Raw genomic sequence first — 12,798 nt, 5'->3', positions numbered from 1 at the left:
ATTTGCCATTCCAAGCACTACATTGCAATGGGTTGTTCATTCCCTATGGCTCCCAGGTTGCCACAACTCCTAGTCTTTTGGAAAAGGAAAGTTGTGTCATCCTACAATGGAAGGTAGCATTTAAAGTGATGACAGTCATGGGTCTTTGTGATTTACCCCTCAGCTTTGACTACAATGTAACCACAATATGTAACTTCAGTATTTTTCCAAAGTGTTGTGTAAGTGTGAAAGCATTTGAAAACACTGTTGCATCAATTTAGGCACTCGGCAATCTGATGCCCAGGTCAAAATGTCCATTGACCTGAATGTTTTCCATGTTGGATGAGCTGCAGGGATTGTCACAAGTTTTTTGGGCAGCCACAAAAACGACAAAGTGAAAGACACCTCGACTTAAGTAAATCAAACTTAAGCAAGAGATTAAAGAGAAGTTACTTAAGTAAATCAGACTTTAGCAAATGAAACGGGGACATCAGGAAAAGATCCAATGCTGGTTTTAGGCTACTTCGAGAAGCATGACTGTTTTGGATCAAGGGAGTAACGGTTCTCGTGCACTTGTCCAGACTGTCTGAGGGATGATGGTCCTGGAATGAGCAGAAGACCTAGATTCTTAGGATTGTGTATTGATTACTTTCTGCTAGAAAAAAATTCAAGAATTACTTGGTCTCTTCTGGGAGGGTGTAGGTTATTCATCTTATGAAATACCATTAATTTTACTATGGATTTTCGGTCTATTCCTGTGAAAGATTGAGGTTAAAATACTAGCTGCCTAGTATAATATATTTTCTGAAATGTCTTCTCTAGAAAACCTTTTGATTATGCACTACTTGTCATATGTTAGTGTAAGAGTCTCTAGTACTCATATAGTATCAAAACTTTCACTTGTGCGCTGTCATTCATGTTAATAGAGAAGTTGATTGTAGTTAAAAGTTAGACTTCTTGACATGTTGGACATGATGCACACAAATAACAACTGAATGACGCTCAATGCTTGGGTTTGCTAGTTGCATTCATATGTCATACAAATACAAATGTGTTGCCTATGGATATGGGCTTGCTTGAGTGTTGCTTGTGAAGATATGCTAGGGTTTGCACTGAGAAGGCATAGCATGTATGAACATGGCTGAAACATGATAACTTAGATAGTAATGCAATAAATGCAAACCCTTAATGCAGTAACGGTGCATACCTGGTCCCACGGGTCCGCACGCGAAACCCGCACAAGCAACATGGCACACAGCACCGCGTCACGTCCTGAACACGTAGCAGAAGCCAACTCGCAAGCTATGTCAAGGCGACACGCCATTGCGTCACAGCATGAGTCTGTTGCGTTGCGTTGCGTCGCGTCATGGGCCGTTACGCCCTTGATGTCCCTCCTGCGTGGCGGCTTGCTCACAGCACGCGTAATGCGTTTGTCTAACTCGCACAAGGGTAACATGGTGCTTGGAGTCGCCAAATCACACCACGGAAGAGTTCCGGGCTCACAAGGATCCACAATCAACCATCTTGGAACACGGCGCCACGGGGGCGACACGGTTCATAATCCACCTCTCCTCATAATAAGTCATGGCGACTCAAACTCGGAACAGGGGGCCCGGCTGCCTCGCTCAAAATGAGAATCCTGCTAGCCGGGAGGCAAAAACGATGGTTGCTCCACGAGGCACGGCCTACATGAAGGAGGTGGGGAGACATGGGTTGCCCAATGGTAAACTCAACATTGTAACTGCTTGAATATGATGGCATCTGATCACTAGCAGCAGTGGGAGGTTGGATGACAATTGTAAACCATGTAGCAGCAGTCATTGGGAGCTGGACAGCTAGGGGAAGAAGGTTGATGGCCTAAATCTGCATGGTAGATTGAGAAATTTGCAACAAAGGATGGGATGAAAGGTGGCAGCTTGTCTATTTATAGATGTGAAAGGATCCTCCCAAATTAGGGTTTTTCTTATTGGACATAGAAACTCTCTAGGACCACACACCATTTAATGAAACTTTTGGTAATTTACATGTTTTTGGGGGACTGTTTTAAAGAATAATCGGTTTGTAATGCATTTTTAGCTCAACATTGCTTTGCATTTGTTATTAGGGGAAGGAAGGCTAGTGCATACACACATTAAACCCTCATAACATTGGATATATGCAATATTCTGGAAGTTTACTATAACATAACATTATACTGATTTCTTTTTTGGTGGGACTTATAATGACAGAAATTGAAACAAGAAAACTTGAAGCTAGAAAAACTGAGTGAATCCTTTGCACTGCTGGAAAAAAAGGAAGGAAACTTGTCATCTTTAGAAATGAAAGAAGGAATCGAGGTTCTTCTTGCTGATGGAGCCGCTGATGTCCTTGCATCACATCTTGATAACATTGGAAAAGATGGTGTTTCTGATTTATCGATTTTCCGTGCTCATGCTGCCAAGTAAGTTGTCATAGCATTTTGTTATTTTATTGTGTGGGCCAAAAATCAATCTATTTGGCAATTTTCCTGCTCATGTAGCTGCATAAAATTTTTATAGCTCTTCAATATTTTAGCTGTTTCAGTGTGCTTTTTAAAAAGTGATAAGCAGAATTTTAGCTAAAGTAGTTGTAACACTGTCATGTCTGCGGGAATCCCAGAAATAACCTGATTCGGCAATTTTCTTGCTAATGCAGCCAAGTAAATTCTTGTAACTGTTCTTTTGGGGCAATGGAAAGAGGGTCAAGTTGTATTAGTCGAATTAAGTAGCAGATTGCATAGGGGCTGGAGCAAAATATAAGAATATACAAAACCTTTGAGGCTGACTTTCAGGTTCTTTGGGTTTTTTTTTGGGGGGGTGTAAAAATTCAATGTGGGGCTGCCATGATGCATTGTGAAAAGTTGGCTGTGCTCTTCCAAATATTGAGGTACAGCCACTTGAGATCCTCTTGGTGAAGAGAGGTCCTTGAAGTTGGTCCTAGTCTCTTCTGAGATTTTGAACAATAGAGCTTCAAAGCTTGGGCAAGATTGTTAGTGCTTTGTCTCTATTGACGATGACTTTGCATTGGGCCTTTTAGATGTGTTGAGGGTTTTCCAAACCTTTGTACAAGAGTTTGAGGCTTCCAAAACTTGACTATCTCCAAGACTATAGTGTCATGTTTTTCAGCTTTTTGATTATAGAAAAAAAGTTGGTGGCTTGCATTTGATTGGAAGGCATCAAAGGCCCTTAAGAGATGCATCCAAGGCTTGGCTCTAGCCAACCAAGTATCTTATAGGCTCCTCTTTACACAAGTCGTGTGTCTAGCCAATCCCAATGCTTCAGATTTTCTAAACGTCACTTGGGAACTTTGACAAATACCCTCTTGTTGCTTCTACATCAGCTAGCTGTGAGAGCATGGCCAATGTGAGCCATTGGTCACATGAAGGAGAGCTGCTTGGGTTGCTAGCTGTCCCAAAACGAACTTGATAGCAATGTTCAAAAGCTTTAGTTTTGCTTAGCTCTACCAATGTAGTCTTGGTAGGCATCTGTTAGCAGAGTATTTGTCAGCTCATGTGTGAGTCTGAGCTTGATCTGGGCTGGGCATTTTTTATTAGGTATTTTAGGTATTTTTCTGGTGTGGCATTTTATGCGAGTGGAGCATTTTATGCACCAGTCGGCCAGCTTTAATGCTGTCCGACCAGCATTATTGCTCCCCACTTTTTCAGCCTATTTATACTCAGTGGCTCCTCCTCAGTCAGTCACTTCATCTTCACCATCTGCAGACTCTGTGGAGAGAGGAGCCAGTGCCAGTGCCCACGCAGCCAGTGACTCACTGTTGTATGCGACTGTCTCATGTTCAGATATATGGATTCCATTTCCCGTGCATACATCTGAGTTCTCATCTGTATCGTGTTCTTTTCTTTTCTCTTTTTTTCTTGTGTTTCAGCAGTTTATTTCAGCACATGTTTATGCTTCCACCGCTGCTCCACTTCTGACAGCATCTACTCATTTTCCTACACCAACATTTCTTATTGCTTTAGCATAGGCAAAGAACTCAAGGGAGATGTGAAGGTTGACGAGGCTGGCCACCTCTAGTTACCAGGGTTTTTTCAGGTCCGTCCAATATGTGACATGCTTTCTAGTGGTGGTGATGAGGTCATCCCTCACGACTCTCTTGTGCCAGAGAGGGAGTGTGAGCGGGTGTTCAGATGGGGCAGCCGCGCCTCATCTATATTTTTATACAGGTGCACAGGTTCCAGAGAGGGACGTCCCTGACGCATCGACTTCAGTCTGGCGGAATCAAATCCTAGAGCTGGGATTGACATCCAGGTTCATGCTGAGCTAGTTATCTGACAGAGAGCGGGAGGCTTTCGTCTGGAGCTCACGTGAGGGGACACTTTGGCGGTCTGGCCAAAGGCAGAGAATCCATGGTCACCTATGTTCAGAGGCATTTTTGACAGGATGGTCTTGTATGCTACTGCGAGACATTGGTGATGGACACAGAGACATTCTATGATCTTCTCTATTTTCAGGTGTTTGGTACGATCGACATCGACATCAGGTTCTCTCCGAGGCACCTTGGTGGTGGCTTGATCACCCACTGCTTGGGTATCCATGGTTCTACTTGGTGGTTCTATGTTGTATAGTTTCTGATCCCTTTTTATTGTACTATTGTATTGTATCAAATCACTCATGATCTGAGAGAGGGTGTTAGCAGAGTATTTGTCAGCTCATGTGTGAGTCTGAGCTTGATCTGGGCTGGGCAATTTTTATTAGGTATTTTAGGTATTTTTCTGGTGTGGCATTTTATGCCAGTGGAGCATTTTATGCACCAGTCGGCCAGCTTTAATGCTGTCCGACCAGCATTATTGCTCCCCACTTTTTCAGCCTATTTATACTCAGTGGCTCCTCCTCAGTCAGTCACTTCATCTTCACCATCTGCAGACTCTGTGGAGAGAGGAGCCAGTGCCAGTGCCCACGCAGCCAGTGACTCACTGTTGTATGCGACTGTCTCATGTTCAGATATATGGATTCCATTTCCCGTGCATACATCTGAGTTCTCATCTGTATCGTGTTCTTTTCTTTTCTCTTTTTGTCTTGTGTTTCAGCAGTTTATTTCAGCACATGTTATGCTTCCACCGCTGCTCCACTTCTGACAGCATCTACTCATTTTCCTACACCAACATTTCTTATTGCTTTAGCATAGGCAAAGAACTCAAGGGAGATGTGAAGGTTGACGAGGCTGGCCACCTCTAGTTACCAGGGTTTTTTCAGGTCCGTCCAATATGTGACATGCTGTTTGGTATTAACATAGGATCCAGGGACTGTTCACCCAACCTTGTATAAGACTTAAAAAAAATTAAATTTGTTGTATCATTGGAGTTCTGTACATCATGCTTCTGTATCTGTGTTTCACCTTGGGGAGTAGTTTATATGAGGTTTTTGCTTATAGATTTATTATTTCTCGCAAAAAGGGCAGTGCCAATATCTACATGTCATTTATGGGGGTTGCTTCCATGTTGGATTTAGGGTTTCCTCTTGTCTCTGCAGGTATGAAGAAGAATTCTTTGATGACATGGAAGTGTTGGGGGTTAAGCCCCCGGATGTACTTACAAGGGTTATGGAGTGAGTTTGCAAAGCTTTGTAATGTAATGGCTAAGTTATGTTGGTTGACTTCACCATCTATAGTGATTTCTAAAGTTATCTTTTTCTTGGTGGTTGTGAACAGGTATATTGATGTCATTATTCGCTACATTGTGAAGATTGTGGAGAGGGGCTTGGCCTATGTTGCTAACAATAGTGTCTATTTTGATACAAAAGCATTCATGTAAGTGTTTGGTGGTATGTCTGTCATTGATGCTAAAATGATCACTCTTATTTATTTCAACCTAGATGTGGTTTTCTAGAGATTTGTTGTTCATATGAGCACACTTTCTTAATTTGACCTTGGATAGGTTTTCTGGACATTTTATAATGTCCTCTGCACATTGTTTTTGATCTGCTGATTATAAATGCCAATAGAAAGCAATCCTCTGCCTGTAGCTTATTTACACACTTGGAAAGAGGAAAGCACAAGAAATTGAAGCAAGAAAAAGAAATTTAGAAGTTCTCCATGATCACATGGTGGCCTCATGTTGCCATTAGCAAGCTTGCCATGGTCAATTGATCAGTTTTGACACATGCAGATTGTCACATGTTTGGCCCGTCAATACACTTCTGCCCATTGACAAATTTCCAAACCCACGTTGAGCATGCTATCATCATCGTTTTTTATTGGGTCCATTTGGACAGTAATTTTGGAAATTAGTTGTTGTACCAATCTCCGCAATTGTTTGGGTGGCACTTGATCATAGGATATTTATCTTTTGTTTCTCTTCAGAAGCGTAAAGTAAAATGTCATGAATATATTCAAGGAAAATCAGTTTTTAAAGCTTATCATTATGTTTGACACAAATTTCAAGTTTGAACACTGCCTTCTTCCTTATGAGTTAATAGGCTTGAATACTGCCTCCTCCCTCATGAGTTAGTCATCTTGCTCATGATGAGAAGGTTCCCTACCTACGAGAGGTGCTTAATCCATCCTTTTGTGGGCATTGCCTCGAAAGTAAATTCTGTGACAATTTATCTCTTAGTACTGCGAATGCTTGTCTGTGAACATCCGGAGAGAGATGAAGGAAAGCAAACTGCTGCTCAACTGTGCCAACAATCTCTGACGAAAATCTCTTTCAAGAGATGAAGCATAGAAATAGTCTCTAGCTTTGATGAAAAATTGAGCGAAGATGCTTGATTACTGGGGACCTTCCAATCACTGTCTCCTTCTCCAGTCTCTAGAGCGAGAACTTCTTCAATGTTAGCTGTCCTTCTATATAGGACCATCTGTCCGATGCTCAATAAGAGGTAGACTGGCTACTACTTTTAAGTGACATCAATTCCAATATGAGAACCCAAGCACTCAATCAGGTTACACGTGTGTTATCACAAACCCAACATCATATTTCTTGTGCCAATCGATGCAGACAAGATTTCTATAGTGGTAACAAATAATCTTAAAGTTCTTCTCATTCCTATCCGCACAAGTACCCTTGTTATCTGCAATATCCATATCCATGAGCTCATCATGATATGGAAAGCTGTGAGACTGAAAAAAAAGTTCATGCTACTACCATGAAGCGAGAGAAGAGCAGCCAGGGGCTAGCCCTTTTTGATTAACCTCTGCATGCTAAATGTCTCTACTTTGACACTTGTTACAAGCACTTGGCTGTGCATAGAAGAATCGAAGGCTGCAACCCTACTCCATTGCTGTGAGGGGTGTGTCTTCACATTGCTCCTTGTAGTAACTCCAAATAGAATCTATCAAAAATCATCTTGAAGTCAAGAAGTAGAGTAATAAGGTCTTGCCCCTTGGATCTCTGGCCAGCATCATTGCCTCCTATAAAGTGAAGTTAGTGGTAGTCTAGGACCCTTACCCATGATGAATGACCTTTGAACCTCTCAAACACCATGTGTTCTCTTTATGTGTACATTTTCCATATGTAATCTATGCATATATTGAGAAGGTATACACTTTCCATATGTAATATATGCAGATATTGAAAAGATATGGTTGGGCACCCTTGGCTGAACCTCATATGGCACTAAACTTCGTTATACTTTCAAGGAACAAGGTGTAGGTAATAAATTAAAGGTTCAGCTGCTTATACATTTACTAATACGACTTGAACAAAGGACTAGAGCCATAACATAGATCGACTTTTATGATTCATCATTTGCCAAATAAATCAATGAGCAAAGTTTTATAAGGCTTAAGACATGGGGTAAGGGCTATTAAAACCTTCCCACTTAAAGTGTTAAAGTTGAAAGCTTTAGACAAACTTTAAACTGAGGTAGTCCTCAGCATACAAAATGTGGATTATTCTTTCAGGATTCTAGCCCCAAAGTGATAGGTCCAATGCTTATTTCCTTTTCTTCTCCTTCATACTCTTCCTTTGCAAAAGAGTACATGGAGAAATCATCATCATCGTCATTGGCACTGGCTAGCAGTGCCAGGTGGGGATTCATGGCTGTTTCAGCCTTATTTTCAATGCTTAGGCTTTAGAAAGATAGCGGAGGCCACATAAAAAAGGAACTAGTAAAAGATGTAATAGTTCAGAGGCTTGTAAAAGAAAAGGAAATCCTAGCCAAGCATGGTATAATCTGTTCTGTAGCATATGTTCTTTTTTGCCAATGTTTGCACAAGCATGGTGTGTTTTCCATATTGCTCGGAATAAACATGAATAAGACCATCTGTGCCGGGTTTGTTCTGAGAGAGTGGAGTCTGAAAATGTTGCTAACAAGGCCTCCTCTTTCCCAAGGGCAATTTTCTGCATAGAACATGTCATCTTGGAGAAAATCCTAACACTTGCAGCTATCTCGCAGGAACTTGAAGTGAGCCTGTGGAGATTCCAAAGCAAACTGGGGGTTGTGTACACAGAAATGAAAATCAAACTCCTCCCAGGCTGCCTGCTTACTGGCTCTGGTAGCCACTGTGCTCCTGCCTCTTGTGTCAACAGTCTTTAGCATATTGAATTCTCTTTCTGTCAACTTGAGGTAGGTATCTCTCAACGGTGTGCAAACTTCCCTCCCATCTCTCTGTATGATGGGGGTGTAAGCCACCAATAATGCCACGAGCAAATCATCTATCTGTACTGATATCCAAAGAGCTCTCCCTGACACTATGATGTTCAAGTCTGCAACTCAATGAACCAAGGCCTCTGTCATGGTAATTCACACTTCAGTGTTAATATTGGTTACTCTTGCGGCTGGGGCTCAAGAGTGCACTTTAGCTCTTTCCTTGCTGTAACTTATAACGTACTGCAAAAGGAGAGGCTGGTCAGAGCTGCACTAGGATTAGCATTCTATAGAAATGCCAAGATATTGCTGTCCATTCAACTTCTTTCAAAAGCATGGTTAGAAATGGACTATTTTGAGGGAAAAGTTACAGGAGTCACGCTTTCAATGCTATAAGCAAGGGGTGATAACTCTTAACTCTTCGTACTTGAATCTGGTTATTTTACTGATCTGTAGGATCTATCTGCCTTTTGTCATTTGCCTGAATAAGAATTGTTTAAGGGATTTTATTTATGCTTTTGTGGTGACTGGTGACAGGGATGCTGGTCATAAATATGGAAAACTAAATCCTTGTGCAGTTGGGAGTTTGGGACTAGCCTCTGAAAGTGAGGCAGATTTTCAAACTATGGAGAAAAAGAACAGTATTGATTTTGCACTTTGGAAAGTACGGTTCTATGTTTAGTGTTGCAAATTCGCAATTCTCAGAAATTTGGCATTTTCTACTTGTGAACTGTTGGCTTTGTTGATGGGAAATCGAAGGCTAAAGTAGAATTCTTGGTTATGGATAAGTAAATGTGTGAGAATGTCCAACCTCTGTTTCTGATTTTGAAGCTGAAAATATTGCTACAACACATTGAGTGAGTTATTGCTGTGAACACAGGCAAGTAAGCCTGGAGAGCCTTATTGGGAATCCCCTTGGGGACGTGGCCGGCCTGGTTGGCATATTGAATGCTCAGCAATGGCTTCTGAAGTATTTGGACCAGTCATGGATATTCATTCGGGTGGACAGTAAGTATTTATGTGTACGCTGACACTTGCAGATTTTCAACAAACTAGATACTATTGATTGGACTGTAGATTTCCAGATTGAACAGAGAAGTCATGTATGCAGAAGTAGCAGCTTGACCCTGAAAGAAAGAATCACATGTGATATTTTATGTGGGAAAAGGTGCTGATGATCTGTATATGTGTTGTGTAGAGATTTAATGTTTCCGCATCATGACAATGAGTTAGCCCAAGCAGAGGCGTATCATGATTGCTCTCAGGTACACAAGGGTTACACTGAGATAATCTAAGGTTTTGGTTTTCAATCTGAAGCGGAGTACAAGTCTCATGGTCATTCCAGTTGTTACATGCAGTGGGTTAATTTCTTTCTACATTCTGGGCATCTGTCAATTGAGGGCTTGAAGATGTCGAAATCATTGAAGAATTTTATTACAATCAGAGAGGTACGTGCATTGTTTTTGAGTTGCCTTTGTGGCTAGAAGTTTTGGGTTTTGAGCTGACATTGGAATGCTTCTCCATACAGGCATTAAAGTCATATACAGCTAGGCAGTTACGACTTTTGTTTGTTAGTCAAGCATGGGATAAGGTGAATGATTTGATTATTTTGTCTGGTGAAGCTGTATTATTTAAGCAATAACAGTTGAAGGTGTATGATTTTATTTATATTGCCTGAGTGAAGGTGTATTATTTATTATTTAAGCAATAAGAGTTGAATGTATATAATATTATTACTATTGCCTGGGTGAGGGTGTATTAATTTTAGCTGATGGGTTACTGATATGTCTATATGTCATTTCTAAGGCCTTCTCATTTGTACTTTGAAAAACTTTATTTTTCACTGTTCCCCCTGATATTCCAGTTTTCTTGTTTCATGTGAAGTGTGGAGGAAAGTACTTGTTAGTGAATGGTTGACCGATATCTGATAATGATGTTGGCAGCCACTCAATTTCAGTGACTCTGTCATGAAGGAAGCCCTTGCGAAAGAACGAGATCTTCAAAACTTCTTCAAGATTGTCAAAAATTTCTTAAGAAAAGTTGTAAGATGCTTTCAGTGATTCTGAACAAGTAGTTTATACTGTTTTAATGCATAATAAATTCTCAAAGGAAGCTGATTAATTCTCTTCCAATGACATGAAGCATATGGAAGGGAAGTCATATTCAAAGGGCTTCAATTGCCTTCAAAGACTAGGCGATGAAGAAAAAAAATTACAATATGCTTTACAGGAAGCTGAAAAGGAAGTATGTTCAATGATATTGCTTCTTTTATATCCTGTTTTACAACTTTGGAGTTGATTTGAGTGAAAGAAGGCAATTATGTATTGATCAGGTTGACAAAAAGCTTGAGGATAATATCGACACAGGAGGCGCTTTGTTTGCTCTTCTGAACTTAGCAAGTGCAGTGAACTCATATATTGCCAAGATGGTCAGACTGTTGTACTTAAACCTACTCAAAAGGAATAACATCCCTTAGTTTGCTATTGTACTTCAAGGTTCATTATTATTTTATTTTAAGGATTGTATGTGAGTACATAGATACGAGCTAGTTTGTATACCATAGTAATCTACTTAGCATTGACTTTGATATTCTGCCGTCACTACACCCTGATGCAAATTTTTTTCCATGACGGCTCAGAGTTATTAGGTGTCCAATCTCCTGTGCTGCAGTCTATACTGTTGTTTTCATTTATACGAAGATGGTATCTGTCTCACTCCTCTCTTGCTCTCACATAGTGCCCATGAAGAGAGGATGCATAGAATATATTTCCTGAGTTTGAGACGACGGAGTGCTACCTCTTGCTGACAATTACACTCAGCATCAAACTTACTTTTTGACATGATCCTTTTTGAGTTTTCATTGTCTGTTCTACTGTGAGGGGTTTGTTCAAGCCAGATTGAGCGTCCCAAAGACTAGTAATGCCACAAAGCATAGAAACATGGGAGCAGAGATGGGAATGAGCATAGGGACAGTGTTGGGGATAGGGGACACCCAATCCTAGGAAATGGGGACGGATACGACATAGAATGCGGGATTTCAATTTATGCATGCTCCTTACATTGTCTGTGTTTGATTGCCACTTGGAGCTTCAATTGGGCTTTCATTTCATATGTCTTTAACAATGGTGTATAAGGAAGAACTTTATAAGCCTCAATATGTGAGTGTTTGTGTGTGTATATTGTAAAGAAATGGTAGGATTTGCAGGGAGGAGCACTGAGTATGTACTGATTGATATAGAACTTAAAAATACAAAAAGTGAATAAAATACTGAATTGTGTACAATGCTGATACAGTAGAGTGAGCCTCAGGGCTCCGTGTCTTTGGGACTTGTACTGAGGTGAGCAAAGTTGCGTTGATGATGCCGAACAAGGCTCGCAGATGACTGCACTGTCCTTGTTGATCAGGAGGCAGGATCTGTGGATGAGAATGCTTTGTGGAGGGAACAAATGCAGTCCTCCTGGCAGGGGGATGTTGGAGAAGACATTGGATTGCGTTGGACAGCAGGTAGAGGGAGCCAAACGCCATCCTCATGAGCTGTAGGTGATGAACAAGAGATATCTAGGAGCAGCTGTACCAAAATGCAGATGTAGCTGGCTGGACTCTGGAGGCAGCTGCCAGGAGGTGGGCGACTGGCTGGAATGAGTATAGCAGTCAAAATTACAGGTAAGAGAGGATGATCACCAAATGCAGATGCTGCAGGGCTAAGGCAGCCTTAGGGATGCTGGGCAGCCAGAATCAGCATGAAATGCAGCTGGCCCAGAGTGGAGGATCACATCAGCTGGTGCAGATGCTCCTGTCCAGAAAACGCAGCGTAGGGAGGGGAGCAAATCTTGTTGCCATCAGCTGGAGGGATGTCCCCAGGTTTGAGAGAGGTCATAGGCAGTAGGGAGAGATGTTTGTGATAATGTTCGGGCTGAGGGAACAGTCCAAATCAGGTTGCCTGCATGTAGAGACCTCGAAGAAGACTCTGGTGCTTGGGTAGACTCCAGAAACTGAGATGTCCTCTGTGCAGTGGTGTGGACAACAGTGGAGAGTGCTGAAGGTGTTTTCTCTCCCAATAGAACCTCTAACCTTTCCTCAACAACTTATCAAGAGCATCAGCTACATGTGCAAAATGAGGAATCCATATTAGGTAGAACACACATGCTCCCAAGAGTTTTCAAACTTTTGATACACTTATGCACACATCCTGTGTTCTGTTAATCCCATCTATCTTAGCTGGCGATGGCTTTTTCCTGTAAGGCCCATACATAT

General features: G+C 41.4%; 1 protein-coding gene across 1 annotated transcript in view; it reads left to right on the top strand.

The window, feature by feature from the left end:
• Positions 1 to 12,798, top strand: part of LOC148034544 (uncharacterized) — an 84,943-nt gene that overhangs the window by 28,794 nt on the left and 43,351 nt on the right. Inside the window, exons 6-16 of the mRNA XM_087679479.1 lie at positions 2,208 to 2,419; positions 5,487 to 5,561; positions 5,665 to 5,763; positions 9,081 to 9,207; positions 9,424 to 9,551; positions 9,742 to 9,808; positions 9,902 to 9,991; positions 10,072 to 10,134; positions 10,487 to 10,585; positions 10,686 to 10,787; positions 10,876 to 10,971. Coding sequence (XP_087535605.1) covers positions 2,208 to 2,419; positions 5,487 to 5,561; positions 5,665 to 5,763; positions 9,081 to 9,207; positions 9,424 to 9,551; positions 9,742 to 9,808; positions 9,902 to 9,991; positions 10,072 to 10,134; positions 10,487 to 10,585; positions 10,686 to 10,787; positions 10,876 to 10,971 — 1,158 coding nt within the window. The remainder of the gene's footprint in view (positions 1 to 2,207; positions 2,420 to 5,486; positions 5,562 to 5,664; positions 5,764 to 9,080; positions 9,208 to 9,423; positions 9,552 to 9,741; positions 9,809 to 9,901; positions 9,992 to 10,071; positions 10,135 to 10,486; positions 10,586 to 10,685; positions 10,788 to 10,875; positions 10,972 to 12,798) is intronic.

This window comes from Lygodium microphyllum, chromosome 6 (genome assembly GCF_053477565.2).
Source record: "Lygodium microphyllum isolate KBCC chromosome 6, Lygodium_microphyllum_v1.1.10, whole genome shotgun sequence".
In the NCBI taxonomy this organism is placed as follows: domain Eukaryota; kingdom Viridiplantae; phylum Streptophyta; class Polypodiopsida; order Schizaeales; family Lygodiaceae; genus Lygodium; species Lygodium microphyllum.
Note: the sequence above shows the minus strand (reverse complement) of the source record. Positions and strands in the feature narration are given on the sequence as shown.